The 12,011-nt window shown below is 43.3% G+C and overlaps 1 protein-coding gene across 1 annotated transcript in view; it reads left to right on the top strand.

The window, feature by feature from the left end:
* Positions 1 to 353: 353 nt before the first annotated feature.
* The window catches only part of CHSY3 (chondroitin sulfate synthase 3), a 140,696-nt gene continuing 129,038 nt past the window's right edge, over positions 354 to 12,011 (top strand). Inside the window, exons 1-2 of the mRNA XM_064736443.1 lie at positions 354 to 1,294; positions 2,884 to 3,167. Of these exons, the coding sequence (XP_064592513.1) occupies positions 586 to 1,294; positions 2,884 to 3,167 (993 nt within the window). The 5' untranslated portion in view covers positions 354 to 585. The remainder of the gene's footprint in view (positions 1,295 to 2,883; positions 3,168 to 12,011) is intronic.

Raw genomic sequence — 12,011 nt, 5'->3', positions numbered from 1 at the left:
GAGCAAAGCGCGGCTGCCGGGGGGACAGCCCCGCCGCGCCCCACCCTTCCGCACGGCCCGGCGGGCGGCCCCGGCCCTGCCCCCGCCCCGGCGGGCAGGAGGGTCGCCAGCGGGCGGCGGGGCCGGTTCGGGTGTCGAGGCCGCGGCGCGGGTGAGCCGCGAGAGGCATCTAAAAAAATCGTTTCCTTCCGGAGCGGCGGCGCCGGCCGGTTCTCCGCCGCTTCTCCGCCGCAGCTGGGGCGCCGGCGGCGCTCTCCGGGGTGAGGCGCTCGGCAGCCACGGAGGAAGGCGGCGGGCGCAGCGCGGGGGCCGGGGCGGAGGAGGCTGAGCGGTGGGAGGGGCAGGGAGGGACCAGCCGCGGCGGGGACAAGGTGCCAGCGGAGCGGAGGCGCCGCCGCTCTTGCTCCGCCGCCCTGCCGCCCGCAGAAGTTTGACTCGGGAGCAGCGCAGCCGCCCGGGGCCGCCGCGGCGGGGCAGGGACCCGCGGCGGGAGACGCCGCGCTTGAGGCCGCCGCGGGACGGGGGTCGCCTCCAGCGGGACGCCGGCGGCGGTAGCGCTGCTCCGGGAGCCGCCCCTCCCGCGACATGGCAGCGCGATCCCGGAGACCCTGGCTGAGCGTGGTGCTGGGGCTGGTGCTGGGTTTCACCGCCGCCTCCTGGCTCATCGCCCCTAGAGTGGCCGAGCTCAGCGAGAAGAAGCGGCGCGGCGCCAGCCTCTGCTCCTACTACGGCCGCGCGGCGGGGCCGGGGGCGGCCCGGGGCGCGGCGGCGGCGGGCGGGCAGCAGGCGCCGCCGGGGGCAGCGGCGGTCCTGGGCGGCACGAGTTTCAGGAGCAGCGCCTGGGAGCTGCCGCCGGCGGCGGCGGAGGGCACGGTCTCCAGCCCCGCTGGGGAAGGGGAGCCGGAGGAGGAGGACGAAGGCGGCGAGAAGCGGAGCGGCCGGCCTGGCGGCAGCCACAACGGGAGCGGGGACTGGGGAGGCGCCCAGGGGTGCACCAAGCCCCGCAACTTTCTCTACGTGGGGGTGATGACGGCCCAGAAGTACCTGGGCAGTCGGGCGGTGGCGGCGCAGCGGACGTGGGCGCCCTCGGTGCCGGGCCGCGTGGAGTTCTTCTCCAGCCAGGGCTCTGCCGCGCCCCCCGGGATGCCCCCGCTCCCCGTCGTTGCCCTGCCGGGAGTGGACGACTCTTACCCGCCTCAAAAGAAGTCCTTCATGATGATCAAGTACATGCACGACCACTACCTGGACAAGTACGAGTGGTTCATGCGGGCGGACGACGACGTCTACATAAAAGGTGACCGGGGCGCATCCCGCCGGCGGGAGGCAGGGAGGAAGGGGAGCGGTGTCTGGGAGCCCGTCGGAGTGCCCCCGTGGGTGGGTTCCCGCCTGGGGCGGGGAGAGCACGGAGCGCCTCGACCTGCCGCCGCCCCGCCGGCGTTTGCTTCCAGCCCCAGTGTGCGGGGTACGGGGAGCCGCCCCATCCCCGAGGGAGCCCCGACGTGCCCGGCCCGGGCCGTCTCTGCAGAGGCCGCGACTCACTGGAGAGCCAGAACTGCGGGTTGGACCGCGCGGGTCTCGGTGAGCGGTCCTTTGCATGGGCGTATGGTCCCGCTTGTGCCGTCCCCTCCCTCGCTTCCGTGGCGATCCTGCGGACGAGCCTCCGCTGTGGTCTGGCGGAGAGGGTCCGGTCTGACCGGGCGCGGCGGGCTGCGGGCGCTGCAGGACTCACCACCCGACCGCGGCGTGTCTGGCGGTCGCGCCGCGCCCCGGCCCCCCGGTGGAGTCGGTGCAGGATTCCTGGGGACACCGCTGCTGTCGCCGGTGCCAGCTCCCCGCCCGCCTCGAGCCCGGGCTGGGTGAGCGCAGCCGCCGCGGGCTCTAGGTGAAGCTGCTGTTCCGTGCAGAGAGGGGCTCCGGGAAGCACCAGCCCTGCTCCCGTGCGAGTTTCACAGCAGCGTTAGGACGTGATGTTCTGCAGCCTTCTTCCTTTTGGTCTGCGCTTGAGGCTGGCATTGTTTGTGCCTTGTCCCGCGCTTACGAAAGGGAAGCTGAAGTTGAAAGCATAAGCCCAGGTTGTGAGATTGGTTGCTTACAGTGTTGTAAGTGTAAGGTGGTGGCTGTACCCTTCCCTGTTTGTCACTTAATTTTTTAATCGTTTAATAGGCTTCCTGCTCATCAGCTGTCATTCACCTATCAAATATTTGCAGATTTACACATGTGTATGTGTATATACATTCAGTTGCAGGCTAAAGTTGTGTTTTCTTTGAGCTCATTTCGATGGAGTACTGAACCTGTGTTTAACATGGTACCAAATTAAATAAATCCAGAAACTTTTAATTTCAAATAAATATTAAAATTTCCTAAAATAACTAGCTAAGTGATGATAAATATTGTAGTACTGGAACTATTTGAAACTAACAAGAGTTTTATTTTCTTTTCAAGAATTAGTCTGTAATCAAACCTGGTTTTCTTAGTTAATTTAGATTGGCTCTGGTATTTTCTAAAATTAATGTAATAAAACTTACCTGGTATTTCCCATCCACTCCCTTTCCTTCCCAGCCTGGAACTATAGTGTCCAAATTGTCCAACTTTAGGGACTTCTCTACTAGCAAACGCTTTCCATCAGTATTGTTTGAACAGAACAAGTTCATTGTCAAAAATTAAATTCTGGCCATATTCCAGCTTGGGGCTGGAAGGAAAATGTCATTGTAATGTTAATTTAAAAAAACCTGTTAACTTGTCCAAGGATGTTTTCTGTGAGGTCTGGGATATTGCTTTGGAAGTCCTTTCCTCTGACTCGGGTACCTGTTACATTTTTTATAAAACTTTGAAGTACAGGAAAAGAGACAAATAACAGTAAATCTTGTCTTTTTTTTTTTTCAGGTGAAAAATTGGAGGAGTTTCTTCGCTCACTGAACAGCAGTAAACCTCTGTATTTGGGGCAGACTGGTCTGGGTAATATTGAAGAACTCGGAAAACTCGGGCTGGAGCCTGGAGAAAATTTCTGCATGGGAGGGCCAGGCATGATCTTCAGCCGGGAAGTTCTCCGGAGGATGGTGCCTCATATAGGTGAATGCCTTCGAGAAATGTACACCACTCATGAGGATGTGGAAGTGGGCAGGTGTGTCCGGAGGTTTGGAGGAACTCAGTGCGTTTGGTCCTATGAGGTAAGTGACAGTATAAATTAGCAGTGTGCTGTTTGTTTACAGAGTTTTTCATCTTACCAGGTAAGTAGCCGTATCTGCAATCTCTTTCCACCGTAATTATCTTCCAGTGCTTGCATCAGGATGTGAACTAGAGACTGTAAGGAAAAAAGAGAGGAAAACATTCACAGCATATTGCTGTAATCATATTTATTTCTACTTGTGTCCTACAGTTTTCATTGGTGACAATTTACTGCAGCCATGCTGTAAGCGTTGCTATGCTGTAAGTTGCTAGAGCATTACCTAGAGGGCTTCGAAACAATCCTTGACAGGAAGCTGTTGCATTTGGTATATATACTGTTCATGACAGATTGTTTTAAGCAGATCTTTTCAAGTTTAGGTAAGCATGAAGCATATCAGTTTGCTCTGCATCTCATTCTCTTAAAATTTTTACATTGTAGCATTTGAAGAATGGTCTGTATTTTCTTAATTACCCAGATGTATCTTACTCAAGTTTGTTATTTACAAAAGGAGAAATAGGTGGTGTTTGGCTGGCTTGTCTATTTTTTTGTACTTTTTATTTGCAAGACTATCTTCATAGATAAAAATAGGCTGAGCATACTGCTACAAGGAAGGGTAAAAGGTGAAACCTAATATGATAAATATTATTTCACTTATTTTGACCAGTTATTTAATATTAATATGTGCTTGCTCTTGTGGCACTCCCTCCATTAATCAGGAAAAATCCATTTAAATGGGCCACAGAAAGAGGCTATGTGATATTTAGTGTCAAAAAGTCAGAAAAAAAAATTTTGTGTAACTGCGTTTTTCTGAATGGTCCAGGAAAAGGTGACCATTTATAAATGTTTTTGGTAGGTTTAAATGTATGTAAACACAAAGGTGAACAAAAGAAAATGCGACAGGCTTGGTACTAATTAGGTAGAAATCTTAGAGGGGCAAATCGACTTTAGAATAGAAAGATGCCTTTCGAGCCTACTTCATTATGTGTTGTAAATGCTGCTGTGAAATAATATACCTGTGGCTCTGGCAGAGAAGGAAGGCATTTATGATGTTGATGGAAATCCATGTAGAACTATATAGGACCAGTGGTTCCTGATCTGACATCCAAATTGCGTGGTACAGCTTCAGCCTAATCATACACTCTGATGTATTTGGCTGTGTCTGTACAAAGCTATTTTCCAGCCGTTATGGGCATGTGATGCTTGCTGATCTGTATCAGGTGGCAGCATTAAGATTCTGCCTTGACAGTTGTATCATGGAAGGGGTTTTGGTTTTGTTTTTATGGCTTGACTTGGGGAGAAATCTGTGGAAGAAAACTGATAATATTGTCACCATGGTTATAATGTATTTTGATGTTGAATGTCAGGAAATGTTGGCTCCAAGCACTGATCTTAAGGGGGATGGAACAAAAAAAATACAGTTTTGGAGACTGGTTTATATGGCTGCCCAGAAGCTCAGTTTTTCATGGTAGGATTGAGACCTGAAAACAAACTTTTTGAAAAAAACTCATGCTTGTATGAGATCTGGAATAGTGACACCAGTCTTGTTTGTCAGTTGCTCTTGAAGGACCTAGGTCTATGTAATAGAGAATAAAAGAAAAAATGTGTTGGGCATTGCCATAGTCCCCACTACTTTCTGACCAGTATTTCTGGCTGATTCTGAAGAATCTTTGTTGCCAGTGCAGAAGCTGCTTGAGAAAATGCAGATGATTAAGACAAAGCTGCTTAGGATGTTATCCCAGCATTAAACCTATTTAGATGGGAAGGAGTGAAATGAGATGTCTGGAAAGAGAAGCTGCATTTGTGCTTTGGCATAGTTGGTGCTGTACAACAGTATGATACTCCACCCGAGCAGATCTGAGTGTTGCAGATTGCTAGATTATTTGGTGAAAAGAGTAATATTTTTCCCTGGGGCACTGAAACTGTTTCTGTGTACTTTTTCATTCCTGTGTTAGATCAGAAACGCTCTCTATGTGCTAGAAGGGGAATATTCCTTCAAATACATGTGCACAAAATCTAAGACTGGGACCAGGACTTCCTGTATAGCCAGTTGCACTTTTGCCCTCTTGTTCTATGTAAGTAATAAACTGAGTCCTGTTGAGCTGCAAGATTATTATGAACTTAGTTGATTTTAGTAAGATAAATAATTTGTATTTTGTATGTATTTGTGAAGACCAATGTAAGCTGGAAACAGTTACATTAAAATTCATGCAAGCTTTTTAGCTCTGGAAGAGTTGAATCACTGTTGCCTCTAGATTTTTTCTAGATTTCTTTTATAAGAACTGGATCGGAAAGTCAAAGAGTTGCTGAGAAAACCTGAAATGCTTGATCTTTTCTGTGTAGTTAGCTGGTGTGGTTGACTGGCTGCCTGTCAGAGTTTGTTCTGCTGCCACTTAGGGCCAGCCAGAAGCATATGGTAGCTTATATGCATAATATGCTTGCTGGCAAGAAGAGGGTAACAACTTTGGTTTTTTTTGTTTTTGTTTTTTTTTTTTGTTGTTGTTGTGTTTTTTTTTTTTTGTTTGTTTGGGTTTTTTTGGTTTTTTTGTGGTTTTTTAAATTTTGTTTTTTTAAATTTTACTTTTTGTTGCAAGAATGAGTAAGATAAGAAGATATTTGTGGGCCTGCAGTGAGCCATTCTTATGTTTTCAGCTTTCTAGAGTTAAATTCTAGTTCTGCCAGATTTGAAGCCATGTCTAAAGATTGGGACTCCCACGTACCAAGTGACTCACAAGTGAGGCGATGAGCCTCTCTCTGTGTCTGCTGATGGGGCTCCTACACTCCAAATAAAGAGTTAGTCATTAGATTGCTGAGAGAGGGAATCTAATGACAGTGTTTTCAGGGTCCTTGTGAAAAATGGAGGACAGAAAGAGGAGGACACTCAAGTTAGTGTCTGGTTTTGGTTGCTGTCCTGTTCTGCTGGACTTGGCCAGCCCTGTGGTGGGCTGGAACAGGGGAGAATCCACTTTGCTGAGCATGAGCATCAGGAGAAAAAGAGGTGGTCCTAGACAGGAATAAAGGACTAGCAAAGTGTTGAACTGCTATCTTGACAGCAGCTTAGATTCAAATTTTTTGAAAGCAACAGCTGAACTGTAGCCTAAATCTAGTCCATTTCCTTGCTTCATGAGAAAGTATCTGCTAGAAGTGTATTTTGGATGGATCATTGTCTTTCTACAGAAGATCCACTCTTGTTCTGGTATGTAAAACATACCAGAATAAAAACATATTTTTTCAATTATGTTTTAATTTACCCTTAGTTTTGATGATGCTGTAATGATTGAGGTGCAATAAACCCGACAGATTTGTCCGAAGTATCTCTGTAAAAAGTCTGTTCATTTTTGTAAGGTCATAGCATCTTCTGCTTTCCCAAATCAGGCCTTTTGATTTGTTTTCAGAATCTATATTTCAAGCTATCATTCACTTCCACTAATTTTGAAGCTTTCAAATGTTTTTATTTTAAAGGCATGAAGAAATTAGCTTGATTTTAGTGAGTCATATGTTTTCGATTATTTTAAAACAAAAATATAGCTAAAAAACTAAGATGCTGTATACTTCCTTGTTTTGGGATTTGAGTATAGAGGATGATTTGAAATAAAGGCTGAATTGCTTTATCTCTCTTCCCTTCCCCTGGCTTCCCCCCCATCCCCCCGCCTTTAAAAATATATTTTGGATTTCTAGAAGACCATTTTATAATTTATAACCTGAGATTTGAACAGATCAAATAGTGTAGTTCCATAAAATGACTAAAAGAAATGCTGTGTATGAAATAAGTGGCTGTAACAATTGAAGAAGACTTTGTCAGGGTGTAAATACTGTCAGACAATGTGTTTTTAGAAAATAAAAAATGTCAAATGCGGCATAAAAATTGTCTAAAGACAATTCATTGATGTACTTGTAACATATATTCAAATGCTTGCAAATCTTTTCTTTTTGTAGCCTTTTCTCCCTTTCTATGGATGAAAATGATGCAGTATCTTAAGGTAGAAGAGACTCATAAGGATTATCTTGCTATGTTCACTTTAGAGTTAAAAACTACATTCCTCCAAAGCATCCCATACAATAGTGTTCCTTTGTTATTGTGTAGGTTGATGTTGAAAGAAAATATGGTACTTTGTACATACAAGTAGTCCACATAAATGATATATCTGTTTTTCCCATTGTTTTTTTCTCCTTCGTTTCCAAAGTTCAAGGACAGCCATAGAATACAGTCTCATTACTGCAACATTCTTTTACTAAAAAAGCTCTCTATTATCCTATTTGTTGTTGATTCCCAGTAGTTACAGTAAATATTGCAGTAAATGTCATGGGAAAATGCCTCTTTGGATCAAGCTGTGCACTCAGAAACTTTTCCTTTACAGTGCATTGGTATATTGACTGTCTGTGGTGGTACTAGAACTTTGTAAACCAGTTTATGTTTCTTCTTCTAAAAATACTTTATATTTTCTGTTTTAGACTAAGACTTCCTTCCTGTTGTATTTTAATCTTTCATTTGAGGCTTTATCTCTCTGTTTGGTGAAGATCTGTACTAAGCTTTGAGTTCAACCCTGCACCTAACAGAAGCATTAGAGGTGTGGGTGCCTTTGATGATAGGATGGCATTTTGCTCATATGGGGTACTGAAATGATCAGTCTTGAAGCAGCAGTGCTCCACCCCCAGTTAAGTTGTTGAATTCAGACAGTGACATGAGGTAGTTATATAATTGCAGCCAATACTTTAAGAAAACATCATTGATCCTAGGATAAAAATGCGTAGAAGAGTGGACCCCTGCAGTAGGGGTCTCTAAGTGTATATGAAGAGAAATCAGATGATCCCAGAGGCCCTAGAACTTCTTGCATAAATGGACATTTTCTGATACAGGATTGCTTGTGTGCTGCCTTAACTCTTTGCTACCAACATCTACCTGATTAGTGATGTTAACTGTACATATCAAATTTCTTTACTTTATGTGATTCTCACCCATTTAGAAAAATCATACTATTGTAGTATAGTGTTTCTGTGTGCCCATGATACAAATAATTGTAAATCCTTAAATGCATACCCTGTTGCTTTAACCATGGTGCCAAGTTGGGTTGTTACTCTTGCCCTGTGTGCCTCTGCCTGGTCCTCACTTCAGCTGCCAGCCCTGACTGTGCTGTGCAGATTTCTTGCCTTTTTTTTTTTTTTTTTCCTATGGCTTTCTACATAACCTTCTGTCATTCATTTGCTCTTTTATGTGGGGAATTTGTGGAGGGCCTGAGGGCCCTGCCTCTCTTGTCTTCATAAATCCTGGGGATTCCTTGTCTTCTAAGCTCTTCTTGATCCTGTCATGATCAGCTTGGCTGGGAAGTTGAGGAAAGTCATGGTGAGAAAGCAGAGTCACTCCTGATACTTGCATGTTTCTGAGTCATAGGTGTTTCCTCATGTGGCTCAGCACAACAGCAAGAGCTGGAGATACCTTTTCTGGTATCCTTGTTGTGATGGATAGCATTCCCATAGCTACCACGGAGATGTGCAGAAGAAGACACAAACCTATGGCTGTAGTCCGCTGTATGAGGGCATCTGATACATGGAGCCAAGTTAGGAGGGCCATTTCTCACCTGGTTGAGTGCTAAGGTCTCTTGCATTCCTGTCTCGTTTTCAGGTTTAGTGTCCTGCGTTTTCTGCCCTGCCCCAAGGGGAAATACTACTTGTGCCATTTTGGAGTTTTACAGCTGTGTAATTGTGACTTGGTGCTGAGTTACCAAGTTGCTGAAAGACTCTGGGGCATATTTTCATGTCCCTGGTATGAAAAATGCATGGCTATGCCTTCCTTCTAATGTATTTTTATCTGACAGCAGCCCTTTGTTTGGAGGACTGAATGGCTAGCTAACCGTTTTTGAGTCAGTTGCAAATGTTTGAATATTCTTAAAGCAAGTATTTAAAAGTTTTTCCTCTAAGAGTAAGTTCTTCTTTGACTTACTAAAGGATCCCACAGACAAGAAGAAAAAAGTTTCTAAACTATTAGAAATGTGTATTTAGTTCTGCATGTGGGTATCCTGACCCATGTCTCAGTGTCTCTGAATGTTTAAAGCTGACCATGTTGGATTTTTTCCCTCAAGTTTGCTTTAATTTTTTTGGAAGTATTTTCTCAAGACTTTTGTGATATTGTATATATGTAGGTGGTACTTCCACAGATGTCTACTGCAGAAGTCTAGGTGTTCAAGTGTTTAAAAGAGTGTTTGTCATGAGCTGATGCAATCGTGGCACAACTGTGGTAGACATATCTCATTTAAACTCATCAGATCATCAGTCTTTACAGTGCTCTGTTATTGTACAAAAAATAAGCTTGATTTTTAGAATGAGAATACAGATGAATAACTGCATTAGTACTAACTTTAAGTGAATTTATGAAGCAAAGCAAGATGAAACACTTATGTTTACTTTTATTTTATGAAAGCTTTCTACTTTATCTTAAAATCAAGTAAACCTAATCACACAGGAAGCATTTGTTTCTATAGATATTTCCAGAATTACCTACGCTTTCAAAGTTTTTCCTACAAGTTCTAAAATAGCTGTATTTTACATGTACAGATCTGATTGTGGTAATGGGTCATGCTTTGGCTAATAGTTTTGTTAAACTGTCCTATAGACTTTCTGAAGATTAATGTTAGTTGAAATGGAATAGTAAAGTGTTACTGAAAGTGTGTTTAGTTTTCTCAGACACAGACAGTCCGCAAGTTGTTTCCTCCTGCTCCCTCCCAACCCCCAGTGTAGATGGGTTTTGTTACTTGTTCTGGACTATTCCTTGTGTCTCTTCTCAACCCAACTCAGAAAAATCTCACAGAGATAACTTTTTCCTGACTTTGACTTTCCAGCTTCACATCTTTTGAGATCAAAAGACATATTTCTACTTAAACTTAAATAGAAAATGCTCACAAAAGAGAGAGGCTGGAAGTTGTAAACAGAGGGAGTTACAAAAATTATTTGAAATAAAAACTTATTAAATGTACTCTTGAAACCTAGTGGAATATTACAGTAGGATATGTTTTTTTTTAGAAGAATAAACTTCCTCGCTACTCTTCCAGTTTGTATTTTTCTTGGGAGTTTTCTTCAGGTAGACAACTAGGCGTAAAATGTAGCTGGATCATTTGAAGTCTTCTTGCTTTATTTTATGGTTCTCATTACAAAAGCACTTGCCAGCTCTTTTCAGTTCTTATGTGAGAAGGCATATATTAACTCATCATCAGCATATGCTGCTGTACCATATTCTCTGCAATATGTTTTTATTTAGTTACTTCATTGCATGGAATGACACAAAATACTTGAAGTACCTCTTCTATTAAAATTGTAGCAAGAATTGTCAGCTTTGAGGAGTTTTATTCCATCAGACCAGTGCTGGGTACTGATTTAAGCTCAAGATGAGTGCCAGGTTGGTCACTTTTTAGTACATATTTGGAGCTGGGGAGCAAATAAATGTGTAGTTCCACCCTTGCTGCAATATTTTTAGCTTCTGGGTATTACTCTAAGCAAAGATTTTTAGCATGCCTGTAAGAAATCTTTTAAAGCACTCATATACTTTCGAAAATAAAGAACATCTTGAACTAGAGGTATAATTTTAGGAAATTCTGGAGGAGGATTAGCAGCCTGGTAGCTGATACAGGCTTCTTGGATGCTGTTTTATGTATGATTTAGTCTTAAAATGAATCTAGGAAAGGAGTTAGCTTTTTTCTTTTTGAAATGTAATGGTGTTGAGTTACATTTCCATTATCTTTTATGTAGTACTCTTGAGATACACCTTCAACACATTGTTGAAGTTTTACCTTTAGTAAGATGAACATTTAAAAATATTTTAAAAGAGGCTTAAAATAAGTCTTCTGTAGCATGTTGGTTTAACCACACAGTTGAATACTGAAAGCTGAAACCTGAAGTTCTGACTGGACAGGTTGTCTGTTTGGTTTTAATTTTTGGTTTGTGCTATTTTATTTAGAAACTTGAAGCTGTTCATTTTAATAATTTTAAATGGTTGGTATTAAAATAATTTTAATAGGATGGTAGGCTTCTTGTTTGGTTGGTTTGGGGTTTTTCTTGTGTGTATGTGCTTGTTACTTTGAAGGCCTTTATGTTTTCAGGAGTGCTTTCAAGTGCACTGCCATGCTTTTAAAACACTTGAGTCCCTAAACTGTTTTGCTTTTTTTTTTTTTTTTTTTAATTTTTATTCTTTAATTATTATTATTTTTTACAAACATTTCAGGGACAAGTTAACATCTGAAGGACAAAAATCTGATCACCAGGGACACTGCTTCTTTTGACTCTGCATTTGCTGTTATAAGTACTTGTTCATGGGGTCCTTTCTGAGTGCAGCATCTGTGAATGAGCTCCTCATGGTGTACAAACAAATGCATTGAAGAAATGCAGCATTTCTTTAGCAGTGGAAATACATGTGGGCTTTGCTGCTACATGAGGCATACACTGTAACTCTGCACTCACAGAAATGTGCATGTGTACATACGCATGTTTAAAGCTTGTGCCTAGATGATAACCAAGCTTCTGAGAGCACCGAAGTCCTTTGGAGAATAAGCTGTGCTTCCAAGTAGTTACTGCAGGCTCTCTACTGTAAAGCTAAAGAATTTAGCTTTCAGTTTGTTTTAAATTTATCTTTCTGGTTAGATCTGTGTCCTTCTGTTCTGTATATATTTGCCTTCAATTTAACATAGCTGTTTTCAGCCTTCCTTGAAAGCATTTTCTTTACTGCTGCAGACTGTAGTACACATATTATCATAATGACTTTTCATCATTAAAAGGCCCATCTTATGGACCAGCTCTTATCCTACCAGAATTGCACAAGTTCCTATTGTTGATAATGACAAAACACAATGACTTTTTATGCCAT

The sequence above is a fragment of the Zonotrichia leucophrys genome, chromosome Z (assembly GCF_028769735.1).
Source record: "Zonotrichia leucophrys gambelii isolate GWCS_2022_RI chromosome Z, RI_Zleu_2.0, whole genome shotgun sequence".
NCBI classification, from domain to species: Eukaryota; Metazoa; Chordata; class Aves; order Passeriformes; family Passerellidae; genus Zonotrichia; species Zonotrichia leucophrys.
The sequence above is the reverse complement of the archived record's forward strand: the minus strand, read 5'-3'. Positions and strand labels throughout refer to the sequence as shown.